The sequence below is a fragment of the Anoplopoma fimbria genome, chromosome 15, assembly GCF_027596085.1.
Source record: "Anoplopoma fimbria isolate UVic2021 breed Golden Eagle Sablefish chromosome 15, Afim_UVic_2022, whole genome shotgun sequence".
In the NCBI taxonomy this organism is placed as follows: Eukaryota; Metazoa; Chordata; class Actinopteri; order Perciformes; family Anoplopomatidae; genus Anoplopoma; species Anoplopoma fimbria.
In genome coordinates this window covers 24,271,147-24,287,119 of record NC_072463.1, presented here as the reverse complement: position 1 = coordinate 24,287,119, position 15,973 = coordinate 24,271,147, and the positions used below count along the sequence as shown (strand labels likewise).

Here is a 15,973-nt window from a genome sequence, read left to right as displayed (position 1 = left end):
ACATTTTCAAGACCAGAGATTCATTAGTTATATTATACTTTTGTATTCATGCTAAACTTTACCCTTCTTGTTTTCATGGTGACCAAAAAAAAGTTGGCTTCAATTAGAAAACACTGAGGAGAAAAACCCACATTTCTAGAAACCACACATGTAAGGAAAACATGCAGGGGATTACCGCGCATGCGCAGAAGTGACGAGAGGTTTTACGGAAGCCGGCGTGGATCAAAAACGAATCCGTCCACGCCTTTTCCCGTGAGCGAATAGAATGCATTGATTGCGGTAACGTTATGCTATGACATGAATGCAGGGGACCGGTGGGACTGTTTCTACATATCCATGCTTTTTAGCATTTAAAGTGCACTAATGATGCACTACTCAAACTGGCTTATTGGCGTGAAAAACAGGGCAAGCCTTCGAAATGCGTGCAAAACACCAGCACGCATGGATCGGAACAAAAGGACGACGTTACATGTTGACGTGCAGAACAACAGTCCCAGAGAGAAGAAGACCGACGTCACGGTCACCTCACACCTGTGGAAGACAGGTAAAGAGAGGGGGGGTCAATGGGGGTCAAAGAGGAGGCGTGCTGCGTTGCCAAGGCGACGGTCAGCTAACAGGACGCGCTAGCGGGGCTAAGCTAGCTCCCGTAAAGAGAGTTTACGTCGATGAAAGTCGTCCATTTAAAGCCGTTGACGTGTCCTGTGTATGCACGTATGTGTTGTTGATCATCGACGTGGATGCCGCGGATGGGAGACAAAGGGATGAGTTGTAAGTTGGGGATTTAAAACTGTGAAAGGCTGAGCAGCGAGATCAAAGGTGATCAGACGTTGAGGCGTCACTGCGAGGATTTCGCTCTTGTGTTTGAAGGCTGTTTAACCTTTGGAGTAGCTAGCTGTTTTTATTATTATTATTATTATTATTATTATATTATTATTATTATTATATTATTATTATTATTATTATTATTATTATTATTATTATTATTATGTTCCTTTATTGATCCCCATGGGGGAAATTCAAGTGTTGCAGCAGCTCAACTACACAGACAATAAATACACATACTATACAACTACACAGACAATAAATACACATACTATACAACTACACAGACAATAAATACACATACTATACAACTACACAGACAATAAATACACATACTATACAACTACACAGACAATAAATACACATACTATACAACTACACAGACAATAAATACACATACTATACAACTACACAGACAATAAATACAATACTATACAACACACAGACAATAAATACACATACTATACAACTACACAGACAATAAATACACATACTATACAACTACACAGACAATAAATACACATACTATACAACTACACAGACAATAAATACACATACTATACAACTACACAGACAATAAATACACATACTATACAACTACACAGACAATAAATACACATACTATACAACTACACAGACAATAAATACACATACTATACAACTACACAGACAATAAATACACATACTATACAACTACACAGACAATAAATACACATACTATACAACAAAAAAACTAGCTGTGTCTCTTAAGCAGATAACTGAAAACATAGGTGGTGCTGGATATTTACCTTGTGTCCTTTATAATCATTATGTTTTTTTTCTTGTTTTATGATTATTTGTTTGACATTTTTAATTTCAGCTTGGGTTCTTGGAAATTAAGATGGTCATTTTCATTATTTTCTGACATTTTCAAGACCAGAGATTCATTAGTTATATTGTACTTTTGTATTCATGCTAAACTTTACCCTTTTATCAGTGTTTCTCGCTTTGGTTGTTTTATTTGTGCAGGCTACAAAACAATCAAGAAAATTGGAGAAGGCACATTTTCAGAGGTGTTGAAAACTCAGAGCCTGAAAGATGGGAAGTTCTACGCATGTAAAACCATGAAGCAGACAATTAACAGGTAGGTTTTTTGCAACAAAAGGACAACATGTCTGGTGCATAGGTAATCATACAGTACAAGTCAAAAGTTTGGACACACCTTCTCATTCAATGGTTTTTCTTTATTTATTTTTTTCTACATTGTAGATTAATATTGAAGACATCCAAACTATGAAGGAACACATATGGAATTATGTGGTAAACAAACAAATGCTCAACAAACCAGAATGTTTTATATTTTAGATTCTTCAAAGTAGTTGAATGAGAAGGTGTGTCCAGACTTTTGACTGGTACTGTACACTCTATTGTGTATGTACAGCTGTAACATGAGTTAGCAGATTGTCATCCCCCTTTGCCTTAAGTATCCTATAAGATGTCAACTTACTCCACCTTTGACCTTGAAGTGTTGAGGTAACAATAGATGTCCAGGATGAACTTTCAGTTGTCACTTAACTGGTTTTTAACATTAACTTGGCCCTATAAATATGTCATTTATCTTGTGTAAATTGTTACATTGTCCATTTACAGTACAGCAGATATGCAGTTATTTTACTTTACAAATAACAGTATTACATGTTCACACCAGTCAAATTAAAAGTGCAAACATCATCTGTTCTCTGTCATCAAGTCTGGAGCAGGCCAACAATCTGCGGGAAGTCCAGGCAATGAAGAGACTGAGCCCACATGCAAATATCATTCAGCTGCATGAACTGATTTTGTGAGTACTACAGTGTTGTCTATTATGAAGTTATTGTATTGCCTCAACCTAGTTTCATGTGGCGCGTCATATTAATCTAACACTACTTTTTTTTAGTGACAAAGAAACCGGAACTGTGTCTCTGATTTGTGAGCTGATGGAAATGAACATCTATGAGTTCATACAAGGCAAGTCAGCAAGTACTAACTCGTGCAAGCATATAATAAATAATTCTAAGGATGAACGGGAACTTGAAGATGTTCTTGTACAGTGGTCTTTCTGTAAAATGTTGGATGAATTATGGGTTTATATCGCTTCTTCATCTGTTACAGGAAGACAAATGCCACTGCCTGAAAATACAGTAAAGAACTACATGTACCAGCTTTGCAAGTCACTTGAACATATGCACAGGTAGTTATGAAAACACTTCAGTTCACATGAAACAGTAAACAAAAACACAACATTAACTCTGTCGAGATCGTTTACCTTTTTCATTTTTTCTTCTTCTTTTTCAGCTGTGGGATCTTTCACAGAGATGTGAAGCCAGAAAACATTCTCATCAAAGTGAGATGCATCATAATCATAATTTGCTTCAACAGTGGTAATCAGATATTTTTCACAACTGTTTAAATAATATTTTTTTACAAATTGCAGCAAAGCGGTCTGAAGCTTGGCGACTTCGGCTCATGTCGGAGCGTGTACTCCAAGCCCCCGCATACAGAGTACATCTCCACCCGCTGGTACAGAGCCCCAGAGTGCCTCCTCACTGATGGGTACTATGGCTTAAAGATGGACATGTGGAGTGCTGGTTGTGTCTTCTTTGAAATCATGAGGTACTTCTGCAGGGGAAGGGCCCAACATCTCATCTGTAATACCTAATAACAATTCATGAGTTAATGAGACAGGATAGGAATACTTATAGGAGGTTAAACACATTCATCTCTCTGACTTGTCCTTGATAACATGAGCAATTACAATGTTTCCAATGTCTGCATCTATTTTTCCTTTCCTCTATTTGATCAACCCTGTCTGCCACCACAGGCATAAACAAATGTCAAACAAATGCTATGTAAATAGCTTTGTTGTGACAGTCAGATACCTGTATGTTTCAGTTTGAGTCCTCTCTTCCCTGGAACCAATGAGTTGGACCAGATTGCCAAGATCCATGACGTGTTGGGGACACCAGATCCAAGTATCCTCCAAAAGTTCAAGCAGTAGGTGTTCCTCCTAAAATGGGTTGTTTGAAGCGTGGGCATCTTTGTTATAAAGAAATTGTGAATATCATTTTTGATGTGCTTAGAAAACAAAGACTTCTCATGGTTTCTTGTTGTCTGGCAGGTCTAGAGCGATGCATTTCAACTTCCCCCCTAAAAAAGGCAGCGGTATCTCACGGTTGGTCCCTCACTGCCCAGCTCCGGCTCTGTCACTACTCTATCAGATGCTCGCCTATGACCCCGATGAACGCATTACTGCAGAAACGGCTCTGCGGCACACATACTTTAGGGAAATCAGGTAAACTTTGCAACTTTCAAATTTAGATGATGCAATTGCCAGGTTTGCTTGTTATTTGTCTAACAGGCAAACCTGGCAATTGTGGCAACAAAGAACTTGAAATACTCATATCCTGTCATTTGTAATAGAAATCTTGTTTGCTGTTTTTTTCTCCCCCCCCCAGGCTTGCAGAGAAGAAAGCTGAGACTTTTCATAGAATATCTGGGACTATGGATGGACTAGAGATAGGCGGGACACACAACTCCTTAGACCAGATCTGGCGCCCAGCCAGACTTGGCAAACAGTTGAGGGGAAGACACACAAGGCAAACCCCTTTAATAAGCGTAAGTCAACGTTCATGTTAACTGAAGTAAAATTTCCAAAGCCCATGAGTCCAAATTATTATGAATACGACTGGTACCATTTGATACTTCCTCCCTCTCCAGCACAACATGAAACATTTAGCGGAGCCCCTACTCCGACGGAACGTCCCTCATAATCATACAGAGCTACCCAAGCTCAACATGGCTGTGCCAGGACCACAAATCTCCTTCCCAGTCTCCACTATGCCTGCATTTACCGTCACCCACCGAGGCACTCTGCCAACCATCACGTCGAAAAAGTGCCAGTCGCGGTTCACAAAGGTAAACACAGGAGTGCTACCCAGTTCCTGGATCGTGCTTTGATTAATGGCTTTGATTTGGCATTCAGGCTGTTTTTCATCTCTCCACAGCCCCGGGATGAGTCACACCGCGCAGCTTTCAAGACCTCCTACATTCCACCTCTGGATAGGAAACATGGAGGCTTCTGAGAATCAAACAACACTTCCAACGAATAATAAAAATGTTCTTCTTAAAACAGGATAGACCTATACTGTTTAACAAATTGTTGAGAGGACAATGTTTGGACAGGTCAGATGTTGAAATCTATGAAGCAACACAAACATGATAAAAAATGCAACAAAGACCGCCATGCCTGTCATTATACCTTTTGCTGCTTACATCAAACTGTTCAACCCTAATTGTAATGATACAATTCAATGTAATATCTACACAAACAATATTAGAGCCTGTAATATTATGCTGGATTGAGAGTGTGTAGTTTAGTTATGACCTCAGTTTTACTTGACCTAGTCAGGTGGTACATGTTTACAACTGTTAAGAAATATACTTCAATCTGAGCCTATTTCACAAGCTAAGCAATAAGATGTGTGACACGTGAACAGCCATTTACCATTGCTGAATGAAATAGTATTGAAACAGATTGATCCACACCAAGTAGCTCCTATTAAAAGGGTTTTTATTGCAGTGTAGCATTTCAAGCACCAGGCTCTTCCTCACATCGTCTGATGCTGAAAACATTAGACAGCAATAAAATTCCTTCCAACGGGAGCTACTTGGAGTGTGGATCAATCTGTTTTAATTCTGTTGGATAATTCTTTTATCCAGCACCCATCCTACCAGACACTGAATGTGTGTGTCTTTTTTTTTTTTTTTTTTTTTTTTTTATAATTTCTGAATTAAATAGCACAACACATTTGATGAGGAACATGGTTAACTTCCTGGAAAATAGGGTGCCTTTAAAAAAGTTGTCACACCCCTTGGACTTGTTCTGGGTGTCTTGGTTTATAACTTTGAATAAGAAATTTTAAATTAATGAATAAATGATAAAAAAAAGAATCACTGTTAAACAGAAACATAACAAATGTAAAGCATAAAATATGTTACCTCTAGCTGTGACACTATAAGTTTTAATAGATAATAATTGGAGTCAAAGTTGTAGAGCAATCAACATAAAAAACCAAGGGTGGGGTTGAATACTTTTTATAGGCACTGTATACTTGTGATAGTCTCTTTTCATTTACTGCGAATGAACTCCTCGGGACAAAGTGATTTCTGATTTATTCTAAGCCTCAACATTGTCTTTGGAGAAGTATTTTAAAAGGCACATTGAACTGTAATCTCAATCATTTTGGAACAGTCAACAAAAAATAACTTTCCTTTTAGATCAAATATGAATGTGATCTGTATATTCTAAGGCCTTAAGGAAGTCCTAAATAATAGTTTTTAATGTTTTGTTAAAAATGTAGCTCAGCACTTCCAATTGAAGCATTGTGGCTGTGACTCAGTCTGCACTTTATTATTTTGGTTATTGTGACGCATTACCAGATTAAAAAAATTAAGTATAATTTGTATGATGTCATCATTTAGGTGGTACAACCTCTGGATTAAAAAAATGTTGAGAAAAAATTTATGAAAATCATGATTTCTTTTCAACAAACAAAGTGGAACATGTGAAATGTAATCCTCTTCGTAAATATTTTCTCCTCAACAAATTTCAGTCGTCATAGCATAAAAAAATCATTGGTTGACCTTTCTTATCTGAAATCTTTCATGTGACTTTTGTTAAATTCCTTTTAAGAAGAAAATCTGAGGCATAATGCAAGCTTCTATAAAGTCTTTAGAGATTCAATCGTTGTCTTCCAGAGATTCACAGACTCCATGCTTGACAGCTCTTTCCTTGTCGCCGTGGCACTTTGACAATTTAAGCAATTTCCACACCAGAATAATTACAGCTTTGTTATGTAAACACAGAACATTTGGGTGGGAAAAAAGGGAACAGAAAACAGTGTATTCAAGATTATTTTAATATTATTAATATGTATACTTTAGGCTTTAGAAATATAACTATCAATGACAAAACTTCCACTGGAGTTATGGTAGTTTGCTTAGGCCCCCATCAAATCAATTAATTACAATATGCACATTATGATACAAAGCAGATTTGAATCTGAAATAATATTAAAATAAATGCTCAATAGATAAAGGTTTTAATATTTTGTATCATTTGTTTTCAACTACTGTTATTAGCCATCTGTGAGTTCTGAGCACACCCAAAATGTAAAGCCATTTTCTTCTAATAAACTAAATTAAGTGCAAACATTTTTTTTTTCTTTAAAAAAAGACTATGATTGCAGCATCCAACTTTATAGATTCAGATTTAAAGACTGAGGATGTTAAAGCCCAGTGCAACAAGGCAGTCCTCAACCCTCCTTTTTTGTTCCATTAGAGTAGTTATAAAAACAAACAACAAAATAACAAAGTCAGTGCAAAGTTGTTGATGGTGAGATTCTACTCAAAAAAAGACAGAAGTGGTGGGTGAATGTGGATGGATGCAAAGTTTTCAGATGCTTACGCACTTGGTCTTAGAAGGATAGTTCATCCAAAAATCATATTTTAGTCAGAAATGTAACCCTGAGCCAAGACTGGGCTACACCACAAGATTAAAAGAAAAGAGTAAACACAGATTATGAAAATTAAATGAACTATCCCTTTAATCTCAAGCCACAATTGTCTGGTTCGCATCTAACAAAGCAAAGCTTCATTTCAAGAGGGGACAACAGTCTGAAGTGATTTAAAATAAAAGAAAGATTTAAAAAGATCTAAAAATCTGTTAAAACTCGAGAGAACAATAGAACATTAATGCAATAGTCCACAATTGCACCACACCTTTTCTTGCTTCATTCCTCCTCTAGGTCAAGTGAGTGATAAACAAAAAGAAAACAACAACAGAAAAGCCATTAATAAAATCGGGGGGAGGGAAGGGTTTTTTTAAAAGAAAAGGAAAACTTGCAATGCTTGCAGGGTGAAGAGCAGCATCAGACTCTGGGTTGCAGGGTTCTTTAGCAGCAGAAATATTGTGGCTATACTACTGTTCCACTGGGAGAGCTGGCTTGGTTTTGGGATGACAATAAACCCTGGAAAAAGGAAAACAAGGAGATTTGCATTGGGAAAGTTGACACACTGTAGCAAAAATCAAGCAACAAATAGCTCATTAGAAAAAAATCAGCCTCTTCTTTCCGTGTCCCGGTCCCCTGCAGTTAAAAGGCTGTGCAGAGCAGTCACAGTGGATGCTGAGAATACAGTGTAAGACTCTTTGAAAGGGTTTGCTTGATCAAGGCACTTCTAATTTACATAAACAGATAATTAACTTGCTTTTCCAGGCGGTTTTTATGAACTCCTGATCCCACCTTTGACGGCATTTTTTGTCCTTTTTCCAAAAAAAAGGAAACTTTTTTTTTTTCCAATTCTGCTATTACACCCTTAATCTCTTACCATAAAAATTAGGTTTGTTTGAACTTCTTGCCTTTCACTGAATTCTAACTGCATGTGTATTGTATACATTGGTTAGCATTTATCCAAATGTATTCCTTCTACTCTGTGGTGCCATCATTTACAGCTGCTGGTTTACTCAATATCATGGTATTGTCATTTTTACCTATGCAACATTTGAGAAAATGTCAAGGGTATTCTTGCCTCTAGCACCTGTTACTGTAGTAACAATCTCACTAGACTAACAAGCCTTCAGACTTCCTGTATGTTCCAGATCCAGACTATCATGTGCCTCGTTCCAGCAAAGTCTCTCAAAACACAGACAAAAAGGGAAGTTTATAGGGGTGTATACACAGTAAGCTGTAAGCATGTGAGGAACTGCAGAGATTCTTTGGGCAAATACAGAGCCTTTGCTTAAAAGCTGAAATGTGAAAGTGTATGGCTATGCTGCTATGCATTGTGGGATGATTATGATGAACCAATGAACACACTTCATATGGATTAACATCTTTTTTTCCCCCTCATAAGTCTACACAGGAAATCCTCCTTATCAGAATGCATTATATAACCAGACTAGTATTTTTATAGCATTGGTTAGATTTGAAACTTAGGCATAATAGGTCTTTCATTGGAAAGCAGATGTACATTAAACAAGTCTGACGTGTTACTCGCCTGCCTGCAGAGAGTGACAATCTGACTTATAAAAGCTAAAAATGCTACTCCAAATGTCCATACTTTTATTTTACGCTTTCTGAGTATTTCTTGCTTTCAGTTAAAGCCCACCAACTGATTTAAGGACAGCTTAAGATTGAAAGACACTTTTCCCCCACATTTCCTACATTAAAAAGAACTTACCACTTTGCCTGGCCTCGCCCATGTGCAAATAAATCCCTCCTGACAAGCAGTCACTAAACAGTCCTCTAAAAATATGAGTACAGTCAGTCTCTCGTGTGCTATCTTTTTACAGATGAGTGGCTCAAGGAGGGGCACATCCTCCATGCGCGGGCACAGCAGAGTGCCCAGAGTCTTAGCAGGGTCTGTTTTGGTTTTGGTCAGCAGGTTGAGCTTGTCACTGCTCTTGCTGCTGATGTGACCCATGCTGTGGTTGCGCTTGTGGTCCTTCTCGTGGTGGCGTTCCTTCCGATCGTGGAGTGACAGCGTGGCAAACTTACTCACACCAGTAGCAATGGCACTGTCCATGATACCACTGCCGATGCCGCCACCACTGCCAGCCTTGTTGGTATTGTTTGCCGTTGCTGTGGTGCTGGCTGAATGGGGTAGGCTGTTGGAGCGTGGTAATGCAGTCGAGAGGGAGTTAATGCCGGGAGTATTGGCACCACTGTTGTTTCCATTTGTAGTGTTACTAGAGGTGTTAGTGATTATAGTAGCACCCGCAGGGGGGCTGGTAGCATTCATCACGTTAGTGTGTGTCCGTGTCCGTGAGAGCGGTAGATGGGGGAAAAGGATGTCCTCGGTGAGGTCCCATAGGCACAGCTGAGTGTCCTGGCCCACTGAGCCAAACCTGTATGTGACACTAACAGGCCGGCTGTCCGTGGAGTTGCGCTTGGAGAGTCGAGACTGCGTACTGTTGGCCCGGTCTCGTCCGAAGTGGATCATCTGATCCTGGAAGTCCTCGTCGCTGCCGCTGAACTCCATTGGGTCACTCTCTTCCACGCTGGTGGTGTAATGGTCGAATGCCACCACACTAACCCATGACTTGTGCCCATGACCTCGGGCGATGACTCTGCAGTCCAAAAACGACCACACAGTCACTAAATCGTCCTCTCCGCCTGCAACGATGTACTTTCCATCAGGGCTCCAGCACACGCACAACAAGCCACCGAAGTAGCTCTTCATGGTGCCATGAAGCTCGACCGCGTCAAAGTTGAAGACTCGTAGGAAGCCGTCTTGGCTGACACAGGCTAGGAACTTGCCGTCTGGAGAGAAGGCAAACTCGTTCAGAGCCCCCTCACCCACAGTCCATTTGAGGAGAGGGTTCCGTGTGGATTTACTCTTACATGTGTGTACAGAGTAGTTCTCTCCCTGTTTGAGCAGCTGGTAGTGAGGTGCCGTGGTGCCGCAAGTGTGCTCCACGTTGTACAGGTACATATTCCCACTGGCATGAGAGACCAGAAACAAGCTCTCAGAGCCTGGCACCCATTTCACGCAGGTTACTCGGGACTTGTCTATTAGTCTCTGACAGGAGAGAGGGTGCCGGTTGAGGTTTGAGAGGCAGTTGGCAGGAGAGAGCGGAGGGAGAAGAGGAGAGCGAAAAAGAAATATCAGTACAGAATCATCAAGAAATCGATGTTGAAAGTCGTACAATTTCACAATTAATGGGTCACTTTTGGTAATATTCCGTTAATAAGTGTTGGGCAGGGGAAAAAAAACATAGTAGCAAAACGTACAAGAGAGGCTATGGTAAATCCTTTGAACATATACACATTAAATCCTCTTCATAAGAAGGTGAAAGCATTTACTAAAAGGATACATAAAAATTACATAACAGTTTAAGAGCAATACGGAAACAGTATTTTAGATCTTATTAGGAATAATTGTCATACATCCAAAATTGTGCTGGACTAACTCATCCACAAGTTCATTCATCTATGCGGGATTTGACATGATGCAACAAAAATAAATACACTCACCTGCAATGGCAGAAAAATATATGCAGATCTGAGTCTGACAACGTCAAAAGCACTACAATAATTTATTTTGTGAAAAATGAAATGTGGAAATCCACTGTATCTCCCAATTTTTCCTCTACTGACACACACAACACTTATTAATCTAACCTCTGTCCCTCAATGACCTACCTCCTCATTGAAGAGCTTGCTTGTCTCCTTCTTGATAGGGTCAATGAGCTGAACCTGTCCAGCAGAAAACCCCACCAGCAACGACACACTTTCTGCTGTGGCTGTGAGGTGGTTGAAGTCATGACAGGTGGGCTGCGTTCCCTTGTAGATGCGCTTGTCTATGGGTTTGCTCAGGTCAGCAGCCTGAGGAGAGAAAGTGTGAATGCACATGAAATAATGACAATAAGCATTAAATATCTAAAATCACTTAACTTTGTTGGTTGAACTGTCAGTAAGAAACTATTGGAGCAGAGTGTGCGGTTACATTTCCTCCAGTGCTTCATTTCAAACACACTGACACTTAATTTAGAGTCGCTGCAGGGACAATGTTAATTTAAGTCGGTCAAAGTCTTCTTTAATCAAGTATCTTGAAACCAAAGTGTACAAGAAGTGACATCTGAACTCAAAATAGTTCTGTACGACCTTTAGCAAGACATCAAATAGCCGACAGTCACTGAGCAGAAAGTGGAAGGACTCAAGCATAGAGGTATGGCTTTTCTCTGAAGATAGATAGATGTTAGCAATCATTCTGTATGATGTACATTTTCTTCGCGTTATTTTACTGCAGTGAACAATAACCAGTATAACTGCAGTTCCATTAGTTAATGATTGACAGTTTACACAACAGGGAAGAATGGAAAATTCTTTGAAGATGATGAGTCAGTGGTTCCTCCACAAGTGTTAGATGAGACATTGAGCGGTTCTCTCTCAACCTCAGAGTGACCAAAAGTCAAACCATGTCTTAAAAGTATATATATATCAAATCAAGAGTACAGCAAAAAACACGGCCCTTATGACAAACAACAGCATGCATGATATTAAGACAGTGCTTTGTGGATTAACAATATCAGCAAGAAGGTTAAATAATAAGCCTATTTCAAGAGTGGTGAAGGACACTTTGAAGTAAAAAGATAAAGGATATACATATACAGAAAATAAACAAGTTCACGTTAGTTGTTAGAATTGTTAACTGTTTTTATTTGTATAGCCCAATGTCAAAAATTACAAATATGTCTTTAATTCTTCTAACTTGTGTTAGTTCAGCCTTTAGCCAGTGGAATAATGACACGCATGACATGCACATGCTTCAGTGTGAATAATTACACAGGCCATGATATATTGATTCAAGTTAGAAATCAGCTGATTCCTGTCAACTTGTGATGTCAGCTGTTAGCTGAACCCACTTGATGATGAGTGAAAAATGTAACTTGGTGCAGCACCTGTGTGGTGACAATGCTGAATACCTAGTTACCATGTGAGTCCCACTCGTTTGCCACCTTGTTCTCTCTCTTGGCATACTTGTTAGGACCCACCATTCATTGTATTATTCAATAATGAAATGACTTGTTTGTTAGTGACCAAATATATACTATTAATATACAGTACCAGTCAAAAGTTTGGACACACCTTCTCATTCAATGGTTTTTCTTTATTTTTATTTTTTCTACATTGTAGATTAATATTGAAGACATCCAAACTATGAAGGAACACATATGGAATTATGTGGTAAACAAACAAATGCTCAACAAACCAGAATATGTTTTATATTTTAGATTCTTCAAAGTAGTTGAATGAGAAGGTGTGTCCAAACTTTTGACTGCTACTGTATATTGAGCAATTATAAGAGCCTTCAAACACGATCATCTCGACCTGACTTGCCCTTATGATTCACCAAACTATCCAATGTATAGTATGTGTATTTATTGTCTGTGTAGTTGTATAGTATGTGTATTTATTGTCTGTGTAGTTGTATAGTATGTGTATTTATTGTCTGTGTAGTTGTATAGTATGTGTATTTATTGTCTGTGTAGTTGTATAGTATGTGTATTTATTGTCTGTGTAGTTGTATAGTATGTGTATTTATTGTCTGTGTAGTTGTATAGTATGTGTATTTATTGTCTGTGTAGTTGTATAGTATGTGTATTTATTGTCTGTGTAGTTGTATAGTTGTATTTATTGTATGTGTATTTATTGTCTGTGTAGTTGTATAGTATGTGTATTTATTGTCTGTGTAGTTGTATAGTATGTGTATTTATTGTCTGTGTAGTTGTATAGTATGTATTGTGTATTTATTGTCTGTGTAGTTGTATAGTATGTGTATTTATTGTCTGTGTAGTTGTATAGTATGTGTATTTATTGTCTGTGTAGTTGTATAGTATGTGTATTTATTGTCTGTGTAGTTGTATAGTATGTGTATTTATTGTCTGTGTAGTTGTATAGTATGTGTATTTATTGTCTGTGTAGTTGTATAGTTGTATAATTTCCCCCATGGGGATGTGTCAATAAAGGAATATAATAAAATAATAATAATAATAATAATAATAATATCCACTCCACCATACATGTCACAGCAGCAGGTAGCACTCAATCACCTGTCAATCAAAAGGCGTCTGCAGGTGTCATGGGTGTCACTGTCATCACAAACCCAAAGCTAAACATGACAGCAGCCATGTCAAGCCTGACACCTAGAATACAACTTCCAACTTCACCCAGAACTCATGAATGAACCCAACCATCCTGTGAACCAGAGAGAGAGAGAGGCCCCGTTAGCTGCGGCTAATGCTAACTAGCTAGTCGCGCTGGCTAACATTAGCTTCACCGTAGCATCAGGCTAACTAGCCGCAAAGCTAACCTGAAAGTCAAGCACCTGTCACAGGTATGTCACCTGACGTCCACCCACAGCTAGCACAGCAGAGGTGTTTATCTAGCACGTCTCGGCTACCTTTCTCACGCCTTTGTAGATGTAGAAGTAGAGCTCTCGGCCCACATTGAAGCAGATCCGGTCCCCGTTGCCGGACTGGTCGTTGACGTTGACGAAGGAGACCTTGACGGGGTTGGAGCCCTGCGAGTTGAAAGGCACCCTGTTGGGCCGGCTGTACTCGGAGTGAGTGAGGAGCTTGTAGACTCCTTCCCGGGTGGTGAACTGAGTTTTAATTTCGTTCATCTCCTTCCCTCCTCCCTCCGCCGCCATCTTTGAAATTAACATTCATCCCTTTCCTCCAGGCCGGATCTTACGCACGGAGCGGGCCCGTGCCCGTGCAGCGGGGCCGCGCACCGGGGAACTGATGGAGAGAAGAACAAACATGCACAACACTGGTTCATTGTTCATTAACCCTTTGAAGGATAGAGGTCACTGCAGTGGACAGCTATTCAGATACAATAGTATCACTGTAGTGGCTGATGTGCAACTATGCCATCAAAACCCCATGCATATATAAATATTATAAATAAATATATATATATATAAATATATATATATACAGTAGCAGTCAAAAGTCTGGACACACCTTCTCATTCAACTACTTTGAAGAATCTAAAATATAAAACATATTCTGGTTTGTTGAGCATTTGAAAAATAAAGAAAAACCATTGAATGAGAAGGTGTGTCCAAACTTTGACTGGTACTAAATATATATATATATAAATATATATATTTATATATATATATATATATATAAATAAATATATAAATATATATATATATATATATATATATATATATAAATAAAATATATAAGAATATAAAATATAAAACATATTCTGATCATGTTTGAAGGCTATTATAATTATATACAATATAATAGTACCAGTCAAAAGTTGGACACACCTTCTCATTCAACTACTTTGAAGAATCTAAAATATAAAACATATTCTGGTTTGTTGAGCATTTGTTTGTTTACCACATAATTCCATATGTGTTCCTTCATAGTTTGGATGTCTTCAATATTAATCTACAATGTAGAAAAAAATAAAAAATAAAGAAAAACCATTGAATGAGAAGGTTTGTCCAAACTTTTGACTGTTACTGTATATATATATAAATAAATATATATATTTATATATATATATATAAAATATATATATATATATATATATATAAATATATATATATACAGTACCAGTCAAAAGTCTGGACACACCTTCTCATTCAACTACTTTGAAGAATCTAAAATATAAAACATATTCTGGTTTGTTGAGCATTTGTTTGTTTACCACATAATTCCATATGTGTTCCTTCATAGTTTGGATGTCTTCAATATTAATCTACAATGTAGAAAAAAATAAAAATAAAGAAAAACCATTGAATGAGAAGGTGTGTCCAAACTTTTGACTGTTACTGTATATATATATAAATATATATATATATATATATATATATATATATATATATATATATATATATATATATATATAAATATATATATATATATATATATATATATATATATATATATATACAGTACCAGTCAAAAGTTTGGACACACCTTCTCATTCAACTACTTTGAAGAATATAAAATATAAAACATATTCTGGTTTGTTGAGCATTTGTTTGTTTACCACATAATTCCATATGTGTTCCTTCATAGTTTAGATGTCTTCAATATTAATCTACATTGTAGAAAAAAATAAAAATAAAGAAAAACCATTGAATGAGAAGGTGTGTCCAAACTTTTGACTGGTACTGTATATATAAATAAATAAATAAATATATATAATATATATATATATATATATATATATATATATATATATATATATATAAAATATATATATATATATATATATATATATATATATATATATAATATATATATATATATATACAGTACCAGTCAAAAGTTTGGACACACCTTCTCATTCAACTACTTTGAAGAATATAAAATATAAAACATATTCTGGTTTGTTGAGCATTTGTTTGTTTACCACATAATTCCATATGTGTTCCTTCATAGTTTGGATGTCTTCAATATTAATCTACAATGTAGAAAAAAAAGTAAAAAATAAAGAAAAACCATTGAATGAGAAGGTGTGTCCAAACTTTTGACTGGTACTGTATATATAGTTTAATGTACTGTATGGATTTTGAAACTCTTAAAGCACGTTTTACAAAA

At 37.3% G+C, this 15,973-nt stretch overlaps 2 protein-coding genes across 2 annotated transcripts; one reads left to right on the top strand and one right to left on the bottom strand.

The window, feature by feature from the left end:
• Positions 1-20: 20 nt before the first annotated feature.
• Positions 21-5,599, top strand: LOC129103605 (MAPK/MAK/MRK overlapping kinase-like). The gene is made up of 12 exons (XM_054614148.1): positions 21-544; positions 1,831-1,945; positions 2,552-2,641; positions 2,738-2,808; positions 2,953-3,031; positions 3,136-3,184; positions 3,275-3,453; positions 3,733-3,834; positions 3,959-4,132; positions 4,296-4,455; positions 4,558-4,755; positions 4,845-5,599. The coding sequence occupies exons 1-12, from the start codon at positions 364-366 to the stop codon at positions 4,920-4,922; spliced, it is 1,476 nt and encodes a 491-aa protein (XP_054470123.1). The 5' UTR covers positions 21-363; the 3' UTR covers positions 4,923-5,599.
• A 1,141-nt stretch (positions 5,600-6,740) lies between these two features.
• Positions 6,741-14,130, bottom strand: wdr20a (WD repeat domain 20a). Its single transcript, XM_054613449.1, has 4 exons — positions 13,804-14,130; positions 11,043-11,225; positions 9,079-10,419; positions 6,741-7,868 (listed from the first exon to the last, which is right to left on the bottom strand). Exons 1-4 carry the CDS (start codon positions 14,065-14,067, stop codon positions 7,815-7,817), a joined length of 1,842 nt encoding a protein of 613 aa, XP_054469424.1. The 5' UTR covers positions 14,068-14,130; the 3' UTR covers positions 6,741-7,814.
• Between the last annotated feature and the right edge of the window lie 1,843 nt (positions 14,131-15,973).

Coding starts and splice junctions, on each gene's coding strand:
- wdr20a (XM_054613449.1), bottom strand. CDS start 14,067: ATGTTAATTTCAAAGATGGCGGCGGAGGGAGGAGGGAAGGAGATGAAC. Junction 11,226..13,803: donor TCTACAAAGGCGTGAGAAAG/GTAGCCGAGACG, acceptor TTCTCTCCTCAG/GCTGCTGACCTGAGCAAACC. Junction 7,869..9,078: donor GGGCGAGGCCAGGCAAAGTG/GTAAGTTCTTTT, acceptor TCCTTTTTCCAG/GGTTTATTGTCATCCCAAAA.
- LOC129103605 (XM_054614148.1), top strand. CDS start 364: ATGATGCACTACTCAAACTGGCTTATTGGCGTGAAAAACAGGGCAAGC. Junction 545..1,830: donor CTCACACCTGTGGAAGACAG/GTAAAGAGAGGG, acceptor TTATTTGTGCAG/GCTACAAAACAATCAAGAAA. Junction 3,185..3,274: donor CAGAAAACATTCTCATCAAA/GTGAGATGCATC, acceptor TACAAATTGCAG/CAAAGCGGTCTGAAGCTTGG.